Source organism: Gymnoscopelus microlampas (assembly GCF_963454915.1).
Source record: "Gymnoscopelus microlampas genome assembly, chromosome: 22".
Taxonomy (NCBI): Eukaryota; Metazoa; Chordata; class Actinopteri; order Myctophiformes; family Myctophidae; genus Gymnoscopelus; species Gymnoscopelus microlampas.
Genome location: NC_139959.1, coordinates 11755902 through 11781355, shown reverse-complemented (window position 1 = coordinate 11781355; position 25454 = coordinate 11755902). Strand labels below are relative to the sequence as shown.

Here is a 25454-nt window from a genome sequence, read left to right as displayed (position 1 = left end):
CTACCAGTGACATCATTGATAGCGAATCCAAGCTAATAGAAACTGCAGGCTTTCTATTACTGGAAAGGTAGTATGCTATTATGGAAGCTAATGTTCTCACATTAGTAATAATAATAATAAAAAATGTGAAATCTTCTTTGAAAAACAAAAATCTGAACTGTACAGCCCTCCTATCCTATGAGACAGACCGAGTAGAATTTTTAAAAACTATTCTATCATGAGCATTAGTGAGGACCAATTATATGAATGAAGATAGGTTGAAAATAGGTGAAGATAGCTGGATAAAAAGTTACATTTTAAATATCCCACATAGAGAGAAAGGTCCATCTTGTCTAAACAAACAGTAAAGTAACCTTTATCAATGTAGTACTAAGACTAGTAGCTGCATGATTCACTCATTTGTCATAAAAAACGTCGTCCCCTCGTGTCAACTCCACGGTCGGTTACCTGGCAACCAACTAGCCAATCACAGCGTCACCATCGTCCACCCGGGCTATGGGAATTCGGTTCTCTCTCCCTAGCCGAGCTCCAGTCCCATAGACCCAGGCCATGTCATGCTTTGATTTTGGATTGCTGCTGCTGCTGCTATTCCTTCCAACAGGGCATACTGACTGTGACTGTATGATTCCAGCTAGGCCAGCCTAGCCACCACAAGTTACACACATAGACACACACACAGCGACTTCTTTCTTCATCCTTTTGTCTGTTTATCTACACGTTTTACCATATGGTACCAGCCTCGAAACGGAGAAGTAAGAGAAGGTGGCGGCTGCATGCGACCAGACAACAGCAATCAGGTAAGACAAGAAGAGACAGTGGTGGGAAAAGGCAGGGTATGGATGGATGTGTCTGTGCTAACGTAGGCTAGCTGTGCTAACCACACACACATAACCCAGGTCTCCTAGTATAGCCTTATGCCAACATGGCCAGCATTCATCTATAACCAGCTGGTTAGATGTGTTAACCACCGCTATGTCTGCACACATAGTTGAGATTGTGGTTGGTTTAGTCACCGCCACAGTGTCATTGTTGTCACTGTGACAATGGATTCTATATCGGATGGATCAAGGACTATACTAGCGTTAGTTTATCCTTTATGCATTTACACCCCAATTTCTAACATTGAGTTAGCCTGCTGTCAAGCTTATGTTATTGTAGTTTAGGCTACTAAAAAGGCAAGATCACTCTGCTTTATAACGCACGAGCCCCTTATGTTGGGTTTCCATTCGATCCATTCGATTCCACACGTTTACTTGAAATCCTCTCTGGTAACGTAACTGGGTTAGATGATGATAAACTGGGAAAACGCCTTGCAGCTGTATATAAGAGGAATCAATCACAGCGCTCACCCCTCTCCATCCCCCTGGATTTTAACACTGATTATTGGATTTTAGATTTGGGAGAGTGTTAAGGGTTGTGTGTCTGACTGTCTGTGCCAGATTATGATATCAGATGTATGCATGACCATGACCTAATGTTATCTGCATTGTCGTGGAAAGTACTGCATTAATTCTGAACAGCTTATTTGTGGTTGAGCCTATTGTATGTATTCATCATCACACAACAGGTTATCACCTGGCTGTCTGGTTACTGACAGTGTTGTGGTGATGATGCATCGGAATGGGCCTACTCACTCACTACTAGACACTCACATTTTCCTGTTAGACCAGCATCATGATGATGTCAATAATATAAGTAGAGAAATAATATGCTAATCTGTCTCTCAGTTATATTTGGTGTATCTAGTGTCTAGTGCAGGGGTCTTCATTTCAACAGGGGGTCCTCAGAGTTACTACGGGGGGGAATCTTTATTTGATAGGATATTTGTTTGACATTAACCACTTGAACCCTGGCATCACTATTTCTGAGGAGAACTTTAGCCAAAAATAGCAGATCTACAAGCTCACAACGCCTCGCACTGCGAGGCGTTGTGAGCTTGTAGATAGGCTGTTTTCGGCATGGTGTGGAGGGAAAGAAAGAGCAGACCAAGTAGCCTGCAGTGTGAAAGGTCAAGTTTACTGAAGTATTGACGGTTTAAGTGGTTAAATGTCTGAAAATACACATTAACATGAATCCATAACACTTAGTGCTGTCAAATGAGGCAATGACATCTATGAAAAAGTTGAATCTGCAACACAATTATGTACAATATGTGTAGTGGGGGTCCCTGCTTCATCTCTCTCTCAGTCAGGGGGTCCTTGGGCTGAAAAACATTGAAGACCCCATGTCTAGTGCATTTAGTCCACTCCTGTCATTGGTTTGCTTTAGGTTAGTGTGCCTTATCGGGCCAGTGGCTGACTTTCCAGAACCAAAGCCAGACTAAATGGCATGTGTTACTGTTATTAGCGTATTATGTGATAAGGGTAGGCGGTCTATTTTTTTGTCTCTCTCGGTACTTAGGCCTACACCTTTTCCATATATTACAAAACCATTCAACTAACTGATTAATATTTTAGTAAAAGGAAAGTTGGTTAGGTTTGTGAATTATAAGCCAAGGTAGCACTTGCAGAGACTGTTTTCTCTTTCCCTTTCACATGGTGTATGGGTTCAACAGCTCATGTAAAAGACAGCAATGTTAAGTTGAGTGAACCATGTCTATTTACATCATCACAATAACATAGTGCTCAGAAATAGATATTGTGCAATGCCAAGTTATTGAATATTTGATCAACTCCATCTACAGTACAGTAATGATGTTACTGAGAAGGCTAAAGGGTGTTATTAATCCCAACAGTCTTTAGTATTTCACCAGAGAGACGATCATTAATTAACAGATTTGTTGGGTTGTTGGATGTGTAATTGAGTCAGCAGGGTGTAGTAGTAGTAGTGTACACTTTGGAAAGTAGGGGGCAGTTGCAGCTGGTGAATAATGTTTCTGTAATTATTGTCACACTGACAGGCCTCTTCACAGTCTCTCATTAAGGTTAAAGGGAAGGAGGGGGTCTGTATTTTGTCCGCACCGTGCGTAGCAGGGAGGAAAATAGTCATAGTTTGCTAGAAGGAAGAGGGTTGAGAGAGTCATCATGAGTGGTAATTCTTTAAAGGCTAACACTATATTACCGCACTCCCCGTAGGAACTTTTATAAGACTTGTGAAAATAGCCATTCTCTCTCTTTCGGAGAAGGAACATTTTACCCTTTTGTCTTCCCCTTTGCATTTGCCATGTCCCGAGCTCTTCTTCAGTACAGAACTGCCTTTCAGAACACGCTCCCTGCTCCAGTTTAGTCTCCTCACCACCCAGCTGGGTGCATATGTTGACATTGCAGTGACGTGGCCTTATTTACTTCATCTGTCTCTCCTTCATATGCTCCGATCTGCTCAGAGAGCTACTGTGCTCAAATATCCTAGCAGTAGCTTTTAATCGTTATACATATTTTGATACAACAATGCTAATGGCTAGGATTTCTACGGCACAGCCACAGACAGGGTCAGCTCTTTCGGTAAGAACTTGTCCTTGCCTTATCCTGAACGCAAGGCGGTGGTTTACCAGTGGCCTCCAGCAACCAAATCTGGCCCTACAACCTAAAGGAAAATACCAGCTGTGCAGTTTTCATGATACGTAGCTATAGAACTAATGCGGCTAAAAAACCTCCCTGGTCAAATAGAAAATTCTGCAGTCTAGCCTAGGCTTGACTTGGCTTTTAGGCTTGTATTGTGGCTTTAGGTTTTCATTGATATTGAGAAATAGGGGAAAAGGTATTTGCCTGCAGTTCATATCTCTTTTCTTTATTGCAAAAGCTCACTTTCATTTCTTCTTTTTCTTCTTTTACGACATATTTTTCTTGCTTGCATGGTTTTACTATGATCATGCAAGCATGAAGCCATGTTTGAGCAGTCAATAACAGAGATTGACTGGGACCCTAACCAAGGTCAGTTGTCGCAAAAATAACTTGGCTAAGGCACAGGGAAGTAGCCCGGACTTCTACTGTGGTAGATGTGGTGATTGACGTAAAATACATTTTGTACCATTTCAGCTAACGGCATTAGCAAAAAATGTCACGCAGACAAAATCCTCTTGAATTGGAGCCTGGAGGCCAGTGCACCTGAAATCATTCCAATAGTCTGTCATTAGCACTCATCTGCTGATTCATGGTTAGGCCATATCATTAGATACTGTGCACTTAATGATGTTTGGGGTGTCAACATTTGACCAATGTCCTATAATTAGTCAATAAGCCTGCAGTCGAGGCTATGTGGTTGAGATATGAGCAATGTGATCTTCATCTTAGTTCCTTATTCTAGGAGGGAAGTGGTCTGCAGTCTAATTTTTTGCCTGTCAGTGTGTCATGGTATGAGGTTCTGTTTTATAAGGTAGCCTATCCGACCAATGCTGCCATCATGATGAAGACGAGATGCTAAATGTGTGATCCTATCACACAAACACCCGATTTGATACAAACAACCTGAAGCATTTTCTTTCCCCACTTTGAATTCATTCAAGTCCACCGTTCTCAAGCTCTTAGAATGGTATGTTTAATGCTGTACACTATCATATGTGCATTGTGCACACCTTTTAAATGTACCTTTTGTAGCACTTGTAATATGGCAGGAATTAGGGCTGTACGATTTATTGGGGTAGACCTGAATTTATTATTTTGGGCTCAGTTATTTTGGGACCAAAATTCTTCCATTCTTTGCATTTCTGCTTATCTATCCTGCCAGCAGTCTTAACTAGGGATGAGAATCATTAATAATTGTTGTTATTGATACTAGCTATATATACTAACTACGATACTTTTCTATTATTTGCTGGAAAGAAGAGACAACAATGCATGTATTGTATTGCTTTTTATTAATTAACTTAAATTAATGAAGTTATACATATTTTGGCTTATAATTTCACAACTCATTGCTAGGCCCCAGCTGAATGGTTAGGTTCTGGGAATCAGAAGGTCCCTGGTTCGCCCCCTGGCCCTGGTGTGTCAAAGTGTCCCTGAGCAGGACACTTAACCCCTAACTGCCCCCGGGGCGCTGTATTAATAGCCCACCTAACGGCTAGGATGGGTTAAATGCGGAGGACTAATTTCACGTGTGTGCATTGTGCAAATGTACTGTGACAAATACTCTTCTATCAGACAGAAGGCTGGTGACACATTTTTTTCAGTTTAATCAGTTCTACTAAATATTGAAGAAGCTTTTTTATGTTCCAAGTATTTTGTTTCCACACTGGTGTTGTTGGGTAATATCTGTATATTCTGTACTGTGGAGTTAGGTACAGAGGTTGCAGATCCGATTATGTCATTGCTAGACAATGCTGAGATGCCACACGTTGTTAGCGTGTAGATATGTTCTTTAACTCAATGCATAGCTGTTCTTTTTGGCACGTGACACTGTCATACCTGATGCACAACGTTGAGGTGCTTTAGTGCTTTGTGTTTCCCCCTTTAAAAACATGAATTGCGTTTAGCTTATTCCTTAACTTTTACTTTTGCTTTGGTCAATAGCCAAGCATTGACCACTTTGCACGTTCAGCCACCCTGGTTACTTGTTTTAGCAGTGGTTGGCAGGAAGTTCAACTGAATTAAAAAACTTTTAGACAATCGACATGTTTGTTTGTGCACCAGTGATTTGATTATTTTGAATGACATGACATAGTCTCTCGCGTAGTGCTGCTGGGCAATATATTGATATTATATACATTTCATCTGGGATTTTTGATACTGTAATACCTTCGTGATTTCTTTACTGATTTTAAGCCTTATTTTATACTTTTAGAAACTGCCAAAATACAAATAGCCGATCTACAAGTGTAGAAGAGAGACTTTAATTGTCCGAGCTGCTCCAGTGTGTTCTCTTTTACAACTGCTGTTGTCCTGCTCCTGTGACCCAACCGGGCTTGCCTCGTTTGGCTGCGTGTAGATCTGCTATTTTAGCCATGTTTGAGCCATTTTTGAAAATCATTAAGAAAATATATATTATTGTCGCAATATATTATCATCACAATATCCATCCATATTGAGGTATTCAGCCCGGGCCTACTCTCAAGAGTCAAGTTCACGTTAAGACCTGCTAGTCTCGATATCAGTAGGTTTTGAGAACTTCAGAACTGGATCTTTATAGAACCAGGCTTCTTATCCTGTCTTAACCTTTAAAGTTTGTCCAAATGTAATCATTTAACATGTAATAAATAATAATAACGTTATATTGCTATATAATAGTGATAATATATAATATATGCTTGGCCAATCGTGCAGCCCTTTAACCATGGTCATAATTCTGCTTGGTTCTACTACAACAGCAGTAGGTCTAATCCTGGGCCTAGTTAATGGAACGCAACAGTCATAATTCTTTTCTATGTTTCTTGGACTAAATTACATCAAAGAGCAGTTGTTGTGGAACTGATGACCTGTGGGCTGACTCTGGCCCCTTTATGGTTTAATGGTTCACCCTCCCCACTAGCTAGGCTAATTCCACTAATAAGCATCAGTGCCTAGTGATAGTCTACTCTGCATTTATCATGCGGATCCACTATGAACTTTTATGCATTATTTGTTTTTCGTGGAAATAATATTTTATTTCATTCTTTTGAACTTTGTTAAAGCAACGTGGAACTTTGGTTGAAATTTGTGTTGTAGTAGGCCTATAGCTAATTTTGCATGAGTCCAAGTACCGTCAGTCTGTTGCTTCTGTGCTCTGTTATCTCTTATTGTGTGGGGAAACAGGTGTCCAAATCACACTTTTAGCACTTACTTTAAACTAACGTAACATAATGTAGGGCTGCCTGTCGCTGTTAAGAATTTTTCACCTGCGGGTGTCTAAGTGGGTCAACACCGCTGCTTGCGGTACCACCACCTGTACGTAAGTGCCTTTATTTAGGCCAACCTTCTGTTAGAAAAGTGTTAAATTAATGTCATGTGATGAAGCACATCTCCCAGCACTTTCACATTCATGCATCACACTACTTGTCACATTCATGTACCACTCTGAAAAGTATGATTGTTTTCAACTTAAATGACTGGCCATACCAGGGCTCTAGACTAACCTTTTTCCCCTCCGTCCTAGAACCGTCCCAAAATACAATTTGAATGTAAACCATACTTTATTATTTTAATTAATTATTAGATTCGATGTCCTTCCACAAGGGAAAATCGTTTTGCTCGGGCATGCATTCAAGACAAGACAATACATAAATATACACCAAAAAACACCCAGCAAAGTACTTAAATTCTGTAAAAGGTATGCCTATTACCTAATTCTAAATTTAGAAGGGTCTTTAAAAGAAAGCAATGTCCTCTCCACACTTGTGGAACGCCCATAATGTGTGTGTATGCTTTCATGTGTGTGTGCATGTATGCATGTCCATGGAAGCTATTAGCACACAGAGTCCAGCTCATCCAGGCGCCTGCCTTCGTGCGTGTGCGTGTGTGCACGCATATTCATGGGGGGCATTAAGCAAGCAAGTCCAGTTCGACTAGGTGAGATGGATCAGGTATTGGGGGGGTTGTATTAATGTATTAGTCATTTGGTGAAATATGCTTGGGCAAGCTGTTCTATTTTCACATTGTGATTTGCGGCACTAAAAATAACTGATTGCCATATTACCTGGAAGCTCTGATTGCCAGGGGGCAGAAGGGGGGTGTGTGGGTGTCATATAGCCAAGATTTACCATGCTCGAGTGTTGGCTTAATTACAGCGATGACTGTGGAAGGCATCATGTATGTATGTTATACCAATGTATTGTATCCGACCGCTCAGGATGAGCTCAGGACATTTTCGCAGCACAGCGGACCTCTGTGGAATGGATAAAATGTGAAACTATACAAATTTGGTGCTAGGATTAGGATTAGAACATTATTTGAATTTGGTGCAAGCCGAGGATTAGATAACGCTATTTAATGTATGGTTGCAGTTGCAGATTCACTTATGCACCGCATGCTCCTGCCCTGCGGCAGCCTTTTCCTTACGGCCGAACTTGCACGCCAGCATTTCTGCCGATATGATGTGAAAGGAGCCTTATGGTTTCCATGATGCAGAAAACACGAGAGAATCAGCAGATAAAAGGGGATGTCACGTTTTAACACATATGTGACTTGTGAATATGTTAAAGAGGCAGTGCCATGATTTTAGTACTTTTTAGTTTTTTCATTAACCCTTTGTGGTTATAATGTGCGACAAAGGATGTCTTTCCTGTGTATTTTGTAACGGTTTATTTTTGAGAGTTGCAACTCTGCAAGCTTCTCTGTCAAACGGGCGAATAGAAACAGACATGATCTCTGACGCATTTCTGATGCATCATGACCATGTACCTCCCGTCACATTAATGTTAAATCATGTCACTCAAAATAGCGTCATGCATGTTGTGTCTCGCCTGAGGTGAATGCACCGAGTCACCAACCAGGAAATGTATAGAGGAGAGAATGTGGTACGTCTTGATTGTCTGTGTAATCCATGCATGTAAAACGCTAAGCGCATGTACACGTGTATGTATGTATGGCCAGCACCAGATTCTGTGCTGCCCATTAAGAATTCTACAAATGGCTTCTAAATCAGTAGTTCTCAAATGTTTTTGTGCCAAGGACCCCCATAATGATATGTATTTGGCTGCGGACCCCCCCATCTGAAAATGTTTTGTGCCAGGAGACCCCCCCAGAAAAGATTTGTGTAAAAAAGAAAATCTAAATTATTTAAAAAAAATCAAATACTTTCAAGATTATTCAAAAATGTTCAAAAATAGCAGATGTACAAGCTCGCAGTGCGGCACGAAGTGAGGCACTGAGAGCTTGTATATCTGCTATTTTTGAGAACCACTGTTCTAAATCCTGAGAGTTTTCTGAAAAACGTATGTTGCTAAATGACACAGATGCCTTCCCGGTTTTAATGGGTTAATGGACCACAATGCAAACAAGCCTTTGGCTTTTTGTGTCATCCATTTGGTGTGTTTTTATCTCATGTACTGCCTATGTGCCTTTTGAAAATAAATGAAATAAATAAAGAATTCAGTCAATCAATCAGGTTTGGTTGCGGTCAGCATGGACAAGTTTGTTCCCGAGGTCCGCATCCTCACACAGACAGATGAGTAGCAAGAGTAGATTAATGTTTTGGGGAGACAACAAGTCAACTCCATGCTTAAACCTCAAGTTCATTATCACAAGTTTACAGGTCTGAGATGTAAAAGTCTGTGGTCTACAAGCTCCCATGAATTGCAGTTACAAAATAGATAATCATGAAAATGAAAATACACAAGTTGTGTATTCAGTCCCTTTTGCAAGCAGCAGCAGATATGAAAAGATTATGAAGTGGGTGGTCTAAGATCCCAACCTGGTATTCTTAATGAACTGTGGGGGGTTCAGAACTTGGCAGTTTTGTGAATTTTGATTGATTGAATACTTAATTGGTCACAAAATGTAAACGGCACAGAGGTACAATAAAACATTTAGGCTAAAAGTATAACACAAAAAAGTCCTGGGGACTGTTTCCAATGTGAAAATATGTTAGCTTAACATCTAGCATTATACCGGATGCAGCTTTTAGCTACACTTAAGCTTCACCTAGCCATTCTTGCAATTCAGTTTTTTTAAATATATATTTTTGGGGTCTTTTTGGCCTTTATTTATAGTTTAACAGTAGAGACAGACAGGAAACAGGGGGAGAGACATGCATCAAAGCTCATAAGGAACAGGACTCGAACCCACGATGCACTGTCAGGCTACATTGAAGCCTAGGTGCCTGGACCGATACGCCAGCCTTCCGGGCCCATTCTTCTTCTATGCATAACATAACCATAATGTGTGTGTGAGCATGTGTTAAAATGCACAAAGTGAATCTCAAGAGTTCCAGCCAGTATAAAATGTTTCCGTCTTCCTCTGCCTTCTTCCCCTACCTATCAGGCATCTCATTGTTTTTTATTTATTTAGGTCCGCAGATTTATGTGGCATCACCATCCATGCATTCTGGAATGTGTCTCCCTTGCAAGGCACTCGCACACAAGTTCCAACACGTGTCTCACCCCGAGTTCGGTCCCAAGTGCCTTGTTTGGCCCTATTGTGACAGCAGCCTAGGGCCTGTACCTGTCAGCTTGTATGAAGACCAAGATGAAACCAGTGTATCCATTTCATCTTGTTCATATACAAGCTGTCTGGGATCATTATCTCGTTGTGGTTTACAAATGATCTGCTATTTTGACTGCAACAATGGAGGCCTTTTTTCCGTCTGGGGAGGGTGATATTGCCAGGGAGGGGTATACACAGCTTCAGTACTTCATCCTCAAACATTTTCAGTGTTTTGAGTGGATCATCTCTCTTCAACAAAGTTCTGTATTAGTGAACTGTAGTGTCACATAGTACTTGGACTCCAACCACAGGCAGATTTATAGCACTTCAACAATTGATATCGCAAATCCCATTGCTTGTAAAATCCCATTAGTGATTGGGGAAATCCCCTGCAGTGTCCGATGCCAGGTAAGATTGTGACACAGTTTATTTATGTTACACCTTGATCCCAGATGACTTGGATGTGGGATTGATGGGGTAGCAGCCCACCCAGGCCATAGTTGGATGTGGAGGCATCTTTACTGATGGAGGGAGGGGAGGGGGGTTGAGGGGTGATGCTTGCTTTGCTAAATAGGGGTATTAGGTTCTGATGTGGTGTTGCAGACTAGGTGAAATGTCATGGAGATTGGTGCATCTTTCTGAGTAAGGAGGCCAAGTGTGGAGAAAACCTACAATATGAGTCTCTAACCTGCATTTAATGTATTTGCATACACACTGTCCGCTATACTTAGAGAATTAAATAAAAGGAAGAAAAAAGAAAAGAAAAAAAAGTGAGCTGTAAAGTTGGGGTGCCGGATTGAATCTCTTCCATCTATTGCTGTGGGAGTTAAATGTGAGACTCGAATCTCTGGCTATTCTCAAAGGGTATGAGCCAGATGTTGCTCTATTTAAGGCCCTTCCAAACTGCAAAGGGTGATCCCCTGGGGGTGGCTCCACCAACTGCTTTCACAGAATTCACACACTTGTGCTGCTGGGATCTATCTAGCCTAGGCGCTCGGTGTCCAAAACTAGAGCACCCTCTGTTTTTAATCAAATATTGATTTGTAACGCAAATTTCAGATAAATTAACAATGACAGTTTCGTTGTTGTTAATTATTGAAATATATAATAATCTGCAATAATGTACATTGAGGCAGATACTCTTTATTAACATGCATCTCTGCAAGGACAAGATAAGATATCATGCACTTTGTGACCTCACGGGTCAAGCCTGCACTCTTGTGTCAGATTGCATCACTTTCCCACCCTCTGCTCGCTGCCGTTCCCCCCACTTCCTGTCTCACAGCTGGATGGTCTAGTCTCCCATGACCCCTCTGCTGCTCTGCCACAGTTTTGTTTTGAGAGGATTTAGGACAGTTGGGATGTCGTGACATTCGTTCTCCTGGGCTTTTTCAGCCTGGCTTTTTTATTAACCACATAAACCCCGGCGTTACTCAGATTTTGGAATCCCGAGCCGCCTTTCCTCTCTGGTCCTATACTGCCGCTCGGCTGGATTATGCGGTCGACACACGCGCTGACATTTTGCACCTTAATCCCATGTACAACGCGCTGACTTTTGTTTTGTGTTTTGGTGTTTTTCTCGCACCTTTTTTTTTTTTTGACTTTGTTTATTGGGTTTTTCCATAGCAGTTTTCAGCATTAAATGCATATAGCAGGGTACAGAAAAGCTTTTTAAAGCAACCAATAAAATAAAAAGGCTCAATACGGATTCCATTATCACCCCAAGACATGAAGACATAAAATTAAAGATACAAAATGAATACAAAATATATATACATATAAAAGGATATATAAACAAACACAGACCGAACAAGACAAAAACAAAAACAAATAAAACAAAAACACCAGTCAAACAATACATATCCATATCACATTCAAAATCCGCTTTACAGCACCACACCCCCACCACAGCAAACCCAACATATCAATGCTCCACCAGACCTCATATATCTGTATCCCTGATCAGAGATGGATTCAAATTCCGCACAAATTGAAAGAATGGACCCCATACTTTCTCAAACCTACTGGAGGAGCCATTCAATGAGAATCTTATCTTTTCTAATTTTAGACAATACAAGATGTCTCTTATCCAATGGGTGTGAGAGGGGGAAGTAGGTGATTTCCAATTAATTAGAATGAGTCTCCGAGCCAATAAAGTAACAAAGGCCAGAGCATCCTTCTCCAATTTAGAGAGGGAGGGCAGTGAGGGGAAAACCCCAAACAGCGCACCTAAAGGAGTAGGCTCCACCGTTCTCCCCACTATCCCAGATATGGACTGAAAGACCTCTGTCCAATATTTGTGTATAGATGGGCAAAGCCAGTTTTTCTCGCACCTTAACTAACGTCCATAGCATATCATGCACAGTATACATCTGCTGCTATGCTCACGCACCTTTTATATTTTTTACCTCAGGTGTCATGTGTAAATATGTAGATAATTTGTTTCTTTGATTGATCTCTCTTCCACCTTGCCCCCCCCCCCTTCTTCTTCCCTTTCTTTTTTCTATGAAAATATCAAAACGATAGAACTTGCACAAAAACGAATGTCACCCTTTTTTTTACTCCTGTAAACCTGTGATGTGACAATTAAGCTGATTCTGATCCTGGCTGCATTGTCCACTCATGGTCCACATTTCTCAGGCCTATGGCTAAAACGTGTGTGTGTGTGTTTAGGTAAAGTTAGAGGAAGTACAGCAGTGCCAGAGGGGCTGAGCGAGCAGTGAGCACACAGAGCACATTCCAGAAGGCACCAGAGCCCTGTGATTTTAGCAGCCTGTCACAGGGATTAGGTTACTCTGTCTGCCTCCCGTGTGAGATCATGCTGCTGCTGCTGCTGCCTCAGAGCCCTCAATACTCCTGCCGAGCGCTGGTACTGTTGTTCCGCAATCACCTGCCACTACAAAGATTAGAGACGAGGACCTCTAGTGACTCTTAGGCCCCTTTTTTTGCCTGTGCCCAATGCCCTGGAATGCATGTGCTCCACTTCCTATGATAACGGTTAACTTTGTTTGTATTAGCACCTTTTCATGTAGCTCAAAAGTGCTTTTAAATATTGAGAACGTACGATACAATATAAAAAAGTTGACAACTTCAAATCAGGGTCTCGTGTGAGAGGGTGCGTCTTGAATGATGCATTAATCTAATTAAGACAATGATGTAGACTACACTAAAACAAATATTTTATTTCACTCTTGAGAGTACAATGTGCTGAACAGTCTTGCCATGTCTGCTTATTATAAGCGGGCTTTGGGCTTGATGTTTTTCTGTAAAGACGCTTGTAAATATTGGTGGTTGCGTTTTTTTGGCTTGTTTCTAAAGTGTAGTTGCTTATTTGGGCTTGTTTCCTAATGTTGTCTAAACCACTGGTTTTGAAACATTTTCATGTCAAGGACCACCAAATTGATATGTATTTGTCCACCCACCCACCCCCCCCCCCCCCCCATCTTAAAATATTTTGTGCCAGAGACCCCATACCAGATTTGTTAAAATGTTTCAAATAATATTCAAAATGTTTCACTTTTCTTCCAAGATCTTCGTTTGAAAATATCAGATCTACAAGGTCACAACGAGTCGCAATGCGACGCGTTGCGGGCTTGTAGATCAGCTGTTTTCAAATGGCCAATATATATGTTTCAAGGGCTCCTTATTGTGGCCTATTGTCGCTTCTTTTGGGCTTGTTTTCATAGACCTTGTTGCTTATTTCTCTCGCAAAATCTGGCAACAGTGTGTGGCGGTGAAACACATTGCCTCACCGGCCACTGGATTGTGCTTGTTCACCTGAACTCTCAACAATGTTTGTGTGACTTCTGTTGTGATTTTGAGTTGTATACATACAATTGACTTGGCTTGGCTATAGACATCAAACCATATGAGAGTTAATCGCAATTCTTTTTTGCATCATCATAATCGTTTCCATGTTGAACAATGTTGATCTTTTCAAGCTATTAAAAAAATAATGGAAATGGCAGATCTACAAGCCGATCTACTTGTAGATCGGCTATTCCCACTATTCATATTGTTCTGTTTTTTAAGTATAAAGTTACTTGCATAATTTATACTTACTTACCGGTATGTAAGTTATTTTTCATATCTGCCCTGTGCACCTTTTGTTTACGAACCCAAAAACCGAACAGAAATGTAATAATAATTGTGACAACCCTAGTTCTCACAAAGTTTGATGTCTGTAGCCAATTAATTGTCAGGTAAAATGTCATAATCGTGACAGCCCTCGTGAGAACAGGTGTGTAGACTTGAAAAAGGATGTGGTGAACTTATCTCTATCACTATATCACTATTGTCGTCACTCGTAACGATACATCACAAACTCGCAGGCAGGGAGGAAACTGCAATTGTTTTAACACTGCCATTTGCACTTGCTGCGGTTTAGGGTTGCAACACCCGGTAAGCCTTTTGCTATCAAGGAGAAGTGGGTTTGTTTTGTTATCTTGTAACCGATATGTAGATCAGAGACATTCACCACCCTCTCAGTTGATATGGTGACGTTGTCTGTGTGCCAGGGCTGGGTTTACTGCCCTCCCTGTATCTGCATGTGAACCAGTGTTGGCACTCTTGACAGCATGAGTGGATTACTGATAATGACACTTCATGACCTCTCCTGGACCCACAACTACTGCCTGCCTGCGCTTATGAGGAGGTCGTCTTGGAAATTAATTAAGGTTTGTCTGATATGGCAAAATTATATTGCGTGGCAAAATGTATAAACGCATACTCTGCTGTAATTTTATCACTCAGCTTAGGGCTGTTTTGCTTGTCTTTAATTGTCTTTAAAACCTCTGCATCGGCATCAAGATGAGGCTGAATTTGACATACACAGTCAATGGCCCAATGCCTTGTTGTGGCTTAGGGTAGGGCAGCTGTGTGATATTGACTAAATCGAATATATCTTTGACCGACTTCCTCAATGTCAATGATGCGGCAATATTTTGAGGATATTTTGAGTGCTTTCAGAGGAAATTTACACAGCCCTTTTTCGAGAAATAATCATTAGTAATGTGCATGTGATAACCAAACAGTCAAGGTCCTCTTTTTCATTTCATGCAGCTGATTGTATCAATTTATTGTGACGCAGCCTTGTAGACAACCCCCACCACGCGCATGCACGTGCACACGCGCACACACACACACACGCACACGCGCGCGCGCACACACACAAGCAATTCATCTCAAGGCAGGCTTGAAGGCAGTAATGGGTTAGTGCATTATCACGATATTGTAGGAAGCATACTACAAAGGAGAGTGTGTTGTTTTTAGATCGACAATCAAGCTTTAAAATGATAAACCTCAACAACAAAAAACTGGGCACTGAAACTACACTATAAAGAAAGGGTAGTGTATGTACGCTAGTAGGACATTGTTGTGCACAGAGTGCAAGCTGGATGGCAGTGAAACACACACTCAGACAAACTGCATGGAGTGACTTGATTTTTAAATCAATATGTAGATACTGTGCTTGTTACAACATTATGCCTTTGTAAGGGGCACAGAATTTCAGTTTGAATGCAACAAAAACTAAACAATCTCCAGAAAATAAGTCATGCACAAATGGTCGACCGATGACTCTTTGTTGTGCGCATGAGGAAAATGACTCCATGCCAGGAGGTGGCAGTACTGTCTGCAGTCTCTCAACCCATTAAGACCTGAGGACGATTCTACAAATGCCTTCTAGATCAGTAGTTCTCACACTTTCAAGATGTTTTAAACATGTAAAAAAATAGCAGATGTACAAGCTCGGTGCACGGTACTAAGTAATGCTAAAATTCTCTTAACCCATTGAAACCGGGAAAGCATCTGTGTAATTTTACACAGATGCTTTCCTGGTTTTAAAGGGTTAAGAGAACCGGAAGCTGCTGAAGCGGCATCAACCAAAACAAAAACAACAAGACGGAGCATTTTTGCGCTAGTAGTACATTGGTGTTGGTGGTGATCTGGAATAGGAATTGAGAGTCGAGAATATGGTATCTTCTAGTTTAAATGTGCGACGACGGGCGTACAGTATCTAAGCATGGTGTTCCTGCATCAGAAGCAGACGAGAGGGGAAATGGTAATACGGAGCCTTTACCCCCTTCTCTGCCCCCTCTCTGCCACCCCGCTGCTATCACTGCAGTCCGGCGGTCGACGACGCCTCCGATTTTCGGCCACAGACGCTTTCCATCACCTATAGCCGCCGACGTCTGGTTGGTGTGTTACACGCTACATATCTTTTTATCTACATATTTTGCAGTGTTTGATTAAAAGGTTTTGCACAGCACATTTCCTCCTATTCTGCATCCAAGAAAGAAATGCAATAAAATGCATCAGAGAATGTGTTTTTGCTGGCTGATGAGATGAGATTACCATTACCATAAAACCTGGAGGCAGATTAACGGTGGTCCTAACTCCTGTCCTGTGTGTGTGCATTGTGGGGTCGGTAGGATCAGGCTCGCTGTCCATTCTGCCAGGCGGCCGGGTAAATAGAGATCTCTGGGATGAATGTGACACCAGCTGAGCAGTTTGACCCGTCTGACCTCGATGCTAATGCATCAGAGTATTCCACTGCCCTTACTGCGTTTTGCAGCTGCACGATTAGCCAAGAAGAGCATCTGTTGCTTAACTTTTTGATCGCCCCCCCCCCTCCCCCATCCCTTTAACATCTGCACTGCGTCTTAAATCACAGTGCTGTTAATGTGCACTTAGTGCTCTCCACTCTACGTGTGTGTGTGTGTGTGTGTGTGTGTGTGTGTGTGTGTGTGTGTGTGTGTGTGTGTGTGTGTGTGTGTGTGTGTGTGTGTGTGTGTGTGTGTGTGTGTGTGTGTGTGTGTGTGTGTGTGTGTGTGTGTGTGTGTGGGACTGGAGGGGACAGAATGCAGTCTGCTGTCTGTGAATGGGTGATATCTGCGCTAGGCCTGCAAAAGTGTGGAGTAGAGCTGCAACTATTGATTCTTTTTTTGGGGCGATTATTCTATCGATTACTGTTTTTTCCGATGAATTGAATAATCGGATTTACCCTATATTATAATCCATTGTATGCAACAGTACCAAAAATAGCCCACAAGCTCTCAGCACATTTCATTGTGAGTCGTGATGTGTTGTGACCTTGTAGATCTGCTATTTTCTGTATGTTTGCTACTGTGTGTGTGTAACTTTGTATCGCGCTCGCTCTCTCGCTCTCTCGCTCTCTCTCTCTTTTTCTTTCTCTCTATCTATCTCTATTTCTCGCCATCTCTCTATCATATATATTAAAAAATATTTTTTATAATCACTGTTGCACCCCTAAACTGTGCAGTGAAGATTGTTATTGGAAAAGCTGCAAAACATATTCAGGGTGTAGAGAGGAGTTCAACAACGAGGCATCAGCAGAATGGAAAATGGCGACAATAAAATAAATGGTGAAGGAGAAGATTCCAGACTCTCCTCAAGCCTCTGTGGCAGACCAGACGGTTATACTGTAGGCCCAGGCCAGGGAGTGGAGAGCCTGTTGCCTTTGTGTCAGCGAGAGAATCTCGGTGTAGCAGCAGAGTAAATCAGGTCTTTGTTTTTGCGTGCCGCTCCCAGTGTTGCTTCCCAGTGTTCATTAATTTAATTAGAGATGGAATCGAGGAGTGCAATAACACGCTGTGAATTTGCACTCTCGTGCTCGTCGGGAAAACAAGCCAAGCCACACATTAGTAAATACACATTAAAAATAATCTATATATCAGAGAGCATGTTAGCCTTAGTTAGCGCACAAACCACTGTAGTAGAGCACATATTCTCAACCTGGCGCCTATTTTGGACAATCTTCAAAAATAGCAGATGTACAAGCTCTCAAAAGCGCTCCAATGCGACTCATTGTGAGATTATAGATTTTCTGTTTTTGAAAATGTTTGAATTGGGCTTTTAAAATAAAACAGTTCAGTTAAAGTATGTGTTTTATATTTACGTGTTTGCTTATCCATTTTATAATACAATTTATATGTTTTCATATATTGAAGTTTAATATATATTCCCAATGTACATTTTGTTTCAAAGTTATTTGTGTATATTTTAATGTATTTGTTTGCTAAGTTAAATGCTCTCAAATAGAAACTTTAATCAAATCTAAGTTTTCGATTAAAGTTGATTTCAAGATTTTGCACTTTTTATAAAAAAATATCGGTCAAGACATTGGTAATCGGTGGTCTAGGACTCCAAAACCGGAATTGGCATCGGACCGAAAAATCTGGCATCTTTCAGGCTCTGCACTGTAGGGTTTTTGGGAACCTGACCTGTCCTTGTACATCTAGCCCTCAGACACTAATAGAACCCCTGCCAGTTCGTACTGTAGCAAGGCCAATGAGATGTGGCACCATTTTGCCCATTTACCTTTTCCATGAGTATAAAATGTCTCAAGGTTATTGAACTTTTCTCCAGAACAGAAGATAGAGAATGAGGCTCTGTTCAGCTCCAGCCCATTCTTAAGTTTACTCTGTTCCTTTTGGCTAATCATGCTAAAACAAAGCCCGTCTCCGTTTTGCTGCCTGTGTTTGCCTATAAGATCAGGTTCGAGGCCAATCTCAACACCAGCTGCAGCTGAGCCACCGATACCACTGCTTCAGAAAAAAAGTGAGAGCTCAATTCCATGAGATCAGCGTCTACCCCAAAAGCATTCGTGGGTGGGTGGGGAGTACAATGCAGCCGCCTCTACAGTGTTCGACTCTTCTTTCCAATATTAAGCCAACTATCTTTATAAACCCAAACACAGTCATAGGCCTGTCACAATTATAACATAATAATCGCCTCGTATTTGAGTTAATAGCAATTGTTTTGATAATAGTTTCCATCCTATATTAAAATTGGCTTAAGGGAGGTCCGTCCGGCAGGCTGGCTCATGTCACCATGACACGGCCATAACCATATAAGGAGTTCCCAAAGCAGCTACACCCAAATATGGAGTGTGTTGTCTAACTTCAATGTGTCGTCATGGCATCAGGAGCAAACAAATCACTCAGCCCCATGTATTTCCGGATATTCTTTTATAGCTTTAAATATAAAGTTATTAAATATGTCAGTCATTTCTTTGTATATTTAAGTTATTTATCATATCTGTCCTTTGCAACGTTTGTTTACAAAGCCTAAAAGGAAAATGGAAAGTATTCTTTTGTCATTATGTTCATAATGTTCACTGCCAAAAACACAATCGTTAATCATAATTATTTCTATGACAATTAATCATCAAGTGAAATGTCATGATCGTGACAGCCCTATATGCAGCCACCTCTACAGTGTTCGACCCCTCTTTGCAATATTAAGCCAACTATCTTTATAAACCTAAACATAGCCCCTTCTTGCATAGATGTGTGCTGATGGCTAGATAAATCACAAGACCCTCTGTGTGTGAATGTGCCCATTGTTGGAGATGCGCGGTCTTCAGCTGGGATGGTGGTGATAAACTCCCGTAGCCTTGTTTGAATTGGCCCAGGGCACCTCAAAAAGGCTCGTGATCCGTTTCACATAGGCACATGAAGTTGTTTACAAATGCATGATTTGCAACAAGGCCTACACACAGTTACGTACTTGCATGACACTGTGTGCTGCAGGCCTGTGTTGTAGATTGTAGATGATATCGTACTTCATTTGCATTCAATGAGCGCTCACATGAATGGCGTTGGGGCATTGTCGACACAAAGTGCCTCTCTTCCTTACCTCCCTCTTACTGTAAACTTTGTCGTTGCCATCTTCCTGGCTCTGTGGTTCATGTTTGATGAGTAACACAATAGACAATCGTTGGACGGTACTAGAGCGGAAATACGCCATCCTTCTTATAAATGTATTTTATGGTGTGTGTGTGTGTGTGTGTGTGTGTGTGTGTGTGTGTGTGGGAGGATATATTGAAGAATTGAGTGTATAATGGTGTAGTCCGTTTACTCCGTTTTCAGCTTTGGGAGACGGAAAACAATGGTCCTTTGGTTATTTTGAATTAAGAATACATAACAATTCATTTGGAGAAGTTATGTCTGAAGGAATAAACTATGATGTTGGTTTGTGTTTTGGAGTCAGACACAGCTGTAGTCCTACAATAACTGGGTTCAATTGCCAATAGTGGTTTGACAAAGGGTAGTTGTCAAACACGTGCACCAAAACGTGCGTTGTGATCCTGTAGATTGGCTGTTTTTGGGCGAACAGATTTAGTGTAGAGGGAATAAAGAGAGGCCCAAGTACAGAGCCAACTCCGGTCAGGTTTACTAAGCATAGAGGCTTTAAGTGGTAAAACATATTTTAAATATGTTTACATTTTTGTTTTTTTTAATGGGTATTTCTTCCTTAATTTTTCAGGTCACCTGAGAAGTATCTGCATCTTTGAAGTTGTCAGCTTGGATGCAGTACAGGTACAGTCATTATCTATTCCTTTTCAATAACGGTGTCTTCATTGACTTGAGATTCCACCTCTGTAACTCTGTCTATGGCGTTGGTTCTCAAAGTGGGGTTCCAGGGGGTCCCCAGCTAAATTAGTCAAGTAGCATCACAATCATTTTAACCATTCTATCCATTTATAATGTTGGCTATTCAAAAATAGCAGATCTACAAGCTCAGATAATGTTTGGAACATTTTTTATAATTTATAATTTCTTTTAACATACATTCTCATATTCTTTTGGTGGTCCCGGGCACAGAATATTTTCACATGGGTCCGTGGCCAAATAGATATAAAAATGGGTGTCCTTGACATGAAAACGTTTGAGAAGCACTGGTCTAAGGCAAATCCCATGTACATATAATGGACTATGGTGGTTAAAAATAATATATGACGGCAGACCGAAGCAAATGATGCTGCCTGTGTGTACTGCGTAGTACAGCGGGGAAATAGGGAATTCTACAGTATGAAAAAGTCATTGTAACATTGTAAGGGAAAACAATTTGGAAAAATAATCTTATCTCTCTATTTATCTATTACTTCAGCTTTAATCTGTGTTATTCACAAGTGGGATTTTAGTAAATATATGTGTGCAAAACATGGACGTTTTGAGAAAATAGTAAATGCATACTATAATATTTTAAAGGCATGTAGCCCTGCTTTGGTGTATACTTAATCCAGATTATGTCAATTCAGAAGGATACGCTGAAAGATTCTCAGCGACAAACTGCATCAGTCTGTGAGATAACCGGAAGAGTGGGCATTAAGGAAGAGTGGGCGCCTCGATGTAAAATCGGCTCTTTGTAATAAAAAAAAAAAATGTTAAGAAATACCGTACAATATTTGGAAAACGGTCTCAAGTAATGTAAAGTATACATGATTAGAACATGACCCCCCATACATGATATAACATTTTACAAGTCAGGTCCAATATTTCTACAATTGCTACAAATTGCTTCAAAACCTGTATATCCAATCATTTTGGGCATAAACAAGAAGTTGAAGGGTAAATGTAAGTCTAATAATGATGTACGGTGCATGTTCAAATCATGTATACTTTACATTACTTTTTTTCAAATATTAAATGTTTTAACATTTCAAAATAGCACATTTTACATCGAGGTGCCCACTCTCCCTTAGTGACCACTCTTCTTGTAACCGTCTGTGATTGCGTGATAACTTTGAGGCTTGGTGTTTGGCCTGGTACCCTACCCACTATCCCATAAACACTCTAGTTGTAGGCATGGTGATGATGGCCTGATGACCCAATTGGCTCGGCTGTTCAAGCTAATACCCGTGAACCTCTCGGTTCTCTGTGTACAAGTTGGTCAGGAACGTTCTACCTCAGATTTGTTTTCTGTGTCACATCTGAGGAGAGAGTTTGAGTGTTTATGGAAGTGCAGTTTTACTGCACTTCCGTGAAGACAAAGTTAAGAATGTCGTGTTTATTCCAAGCTAAGCTTTATTCCCAACATCACCCGACAGACGTCAGTCCGCTGCTTGGTTATTTGACTTATTTGTTGACATCTGTTATGCATCCTTTCCATTTCTCTCTCTATCCCTCCCTCCCTCCCTCCCTCTTTCCCTCTTTCCCTCAGTGCACGTAGTCCAAGATGACGGAAGAGGTGATTGTCATCGCCAAGTTTGATTACATGGCCCAGCAGGACCAGGAGCTGGACATCAAGAAGAACGAGCGCCTCTGGCTCCTCGACGACTCCAAGTCGTGGTGGAGAGTTCGGAATGCCACCAACAAAACTGGCTTTGTGCCTTCCAACTACGTGGAGAGGAAAAACAGCGCCAGAAAAGCCTCTATTGTCAAGAACCTCAAAGATACACTCGGTAAATATCAGCTATGGTTTTTTGGTTTTTCATGGGGGGGGGGAATCTTTGAATTTAGCATTTGGGAGCACATTTCATTCGAAGGGAAATGGCCAAAACCCTTGTTGAGGTTTATAGTCCGTTTATTTTATTGTTGGAGCTCATGAAGTTCCGCAAATGGATATCTCCTCTGTAAACATTTATGTTTGTTCACAGTCATTCATAACATGCAGTTGACTGTGGGCCAACCTTCTGTGCTTTTCAAACGCTGTGTTGTACAGCATGATGGCGTCCGACCTCAGCGTCGAAGAGCTTCCTTTATCTGGGCCAGCTCATTGTCCCATGACCACAACGCTGCTGCATGAGATGCACCACAGGAAGATATATACCCCAGTCTTGTTATCTTCAGTAACTGTTAGCTTTGGTCGAAGCCTCAAGCAGCTGCTTTTTGTGTGAAGTGTTAAGTGCACTGCAATGTGACTGCTTCAAGGTTAGATTTGTCATATTTGTGCGGCGAAGCATTCAGGTGAGTCGGTATTTAAATTATGTGATTTCAGGTGTAGATTTAGGCTTATCCAGGAGATGCAAACTACGTTTTGATTGTGTAAGAGAGAACTGCATTCATCTTTATGACCACATTTTAGTCTCGTCAGTCGGCAGTCTTTTGCATGAATGATCAAACCTGAGTAAATCCCCTCTAATTAGTCTCAAAGCCAGAACCATAACAAGAATGGCGCATGGTGTGGTCCTGTCAAATGCAACAGTAATATTTCTAGGTGCTGCTTTTTGCCAAATGTCTCTATGCTGCTAGTAGATGCTCTCAGAGCCAAATGTTGGATGCATGTTTGAACCAAGGTTATCATTTGTCTTAGCTTAATTCATTTTGATGACAGACATTTCACGATAATTTGCGGTGCAAACTTTGAGTGCATCCAGTCTCAAGTGCGGCCAGGTTGCTTGATTGTTAGTTTTTTCTCTCCCCATTCAGTTTCGCTCATGCATTTCATCGAGTCTGTGCAGTGTGTTTGTAAGGTTTGTCATACAGCAGTCAGTGTTGCCATGTCTGCTTATTATAAGCGAATTTGGGCTTGTTTTCCTGTAAAGTTGCTTGTAAATATTGGTAGTTGTGGGTTGTGTTTTTTTTTGGCTTGTTTCTAAAGTACAGGCTAGTTGCTTATTTAGGCTTGCTTCCTAAATGTTGTTTATAAACCTGTGCTTCTTAAACATTTTCATTGCAAGGACCCCCAGATTAATATGCATTTGTCCGCAGACACCCCTATCTGAAAATATTTTGTGCCAAGGACCCCCCATACAAGATTTGTGTTGTTAAAATGTTTATAAAATATTCCAAAATATACACATTATATAGCAGATCGTTGTGAGCTTGTAGATCGTTTCTTTTGGGCTTGTTTTCATAGACCTGGTTGCTTATTTCTCTCGCAAAATCTGGCAACACTGACTGCGGTCCTCGAACGTCCTGCTTTCTGCGAAGCTTTCTCAATTCTGCGAATCTTTCTCATCAAAGACTCAAATGAGCTGGTGTGCTGTAGGTCGGCAGACATCTGCCGCCGTAGCTTTAGCCCAGATGCTATTAGAACAGTGAGGTAATGGGCCAATATAAGCCTCTGTATTCAAGGCACTGACTACAGTGCTTCAGACAGTGCCAGCTGCTTACCGGGGCCTTTTCAATATACTTGTCAGAGCGAGGAAGAGAGATGAGCTAGCCTTTTCCTCCCTTGCCTGGCTTTGATGTTGAGGTGGCCAGTGTCGCCAGATTTTGTGAATGAAATAAGCGACCAGGTCGATGAAAACGAGCCCAAAAGAAGCGACTAACACATGAGCACTCTAAACCTATACACATCGGCTATTTAAAAAAAAAAAAAAACACAAATCTGGCACAAAATGTTTTCAGATAGAGATTGGCAGACAATTACATATTAATTTGGGGGTCCTTGACATGAAAATGTTTGAGCCCCCGGTTTAAACAACATTAGAAAGAAAGCCCAAATAAGCAACTACACTTAAACAAGCACAAAAAACACAACCTGCAACTTTACATAAAAACAAGCCCAAAGCGGACATGGCAACACTGGAGGTGACGTTTTCCTGCATAGGATACCCTGGCCTCACATCGGTACTTCTCTGACTGTGTTTGCATGGGAGGAAGTGGCTTACTGTGTGTCAGTCAGAACTTTCACACACTGCAAAAATGCTAGATCTACCACAAGTGAATAGGGCTTTCCTGTACTGTGCACACACGCGTGCGTGTTTGCATTTTTGTGGTGAGGGGGTGACAGATGAGGTGAGGCCAGGTCTTGGTGTCTTCAATGCTCTGATGATTCAAAACAAAAACCTATAACAGGAAGGCATCTCTTGAGGCTGCACAACATTGCAATGCAAACAAAAGAGTGATATGACGAGAGCACATACTACCGATAGTAGCTCAATTGTGTTTTTGTCGGGGGGTCTTTTGTTGTTTTTTGACACATTAATCTTCTCTGATTGTAGTTGATTGTATGTCTATCTAGCCCTAGAATGGCTGATATTCCATACACTGCATGTATTCCATAAAGACAGCCATAGAACACTCCATGCATTTTTGTGGAGGGATCCTCCATCTCAGCTGCATTCTAATTTGTAGCACAGCACTCTGTGTACTCATCCAATAATTAATTGCTGCAACCCGGGGTTTAGATCTTTTCATGTAGTTTAATATCCATTTATGGCAGGAAGTTGTATAGTAAAATATATCCACTTTTCCCACGAGCTTCAGATGAGCAAGGTTCTCTGTAGATATGTACAATACCATTTTTTCCTTCCCAAAATCAATTCCCAAAAGGTTGATACCGAGTACCAATCCGATACCAGTGTGTAATTTAAAAAATAAATAGGACAGTTGTTCTTAAAGTGAGGTCCAGGGACTCTCAGGGTTCATTGAGGGGGTTCCAAATTGACCCTTACAGGTCTGTAACTCTTGAGAGTGTACAAATGGAACCAAATGGACCCCACAGGTCCATTTGGTTCCATTTGTACACTCTTAGTGTTATGGGGGTCCTTGAAATAAATAAAAGGCCACTGATCTAGGAATATATGAAAATGCCATTAATAATTGTTAAAGTGCAGCTACAAGTTATAGTACTGAAGCAATCCAAATAATTGATGACTGTAATGACATATCATCATGTGACATGGTATCGAAACTGGCATACTCACCGATACCTATAATAGCATTTTAGGCAGCATCGGCAGCTTTTCCGATGCTGGTATCGGAACAACCC

General features: G+C 41.2%; 1 protein-coding gene across 2 annotated transcripts in view; it reads left to right on the top strand.

The window, feature by feature from the left end:
- Positions 1 to 556: 556 nt before the first annotated feature.
- nck1b (NCK adaptor protein 1b) overlaps positions 557 to 25454 on the top strand; it is a 46800-nt gene continuing 21902 nt past the window's right edge. Inside the window, exons 1-3 of one of the 2 annotated variants that reach the window (XM_084049212.1) lie at positions 557 to 797; positions 20280 to 20332; positions 21957 to 22197. In XM_084049212.1, the coding sequence (XP_083905338.1) occupies positions 21972 to 22197 (226 nt within the window). In that variant the 5' untranslated portion in view covers positions 557 to 797; positions 20280 to 20332; positions 21957 to 21971. Of the gene's footprint in view, positions 798 to 14569; positions 14666 to 20279; positions 20333 to 21956; positions 22198 to 25454 lie in introns of those variants that run through there. The other variant, XM_084049213.1, reaches the window with a different exon arrangement.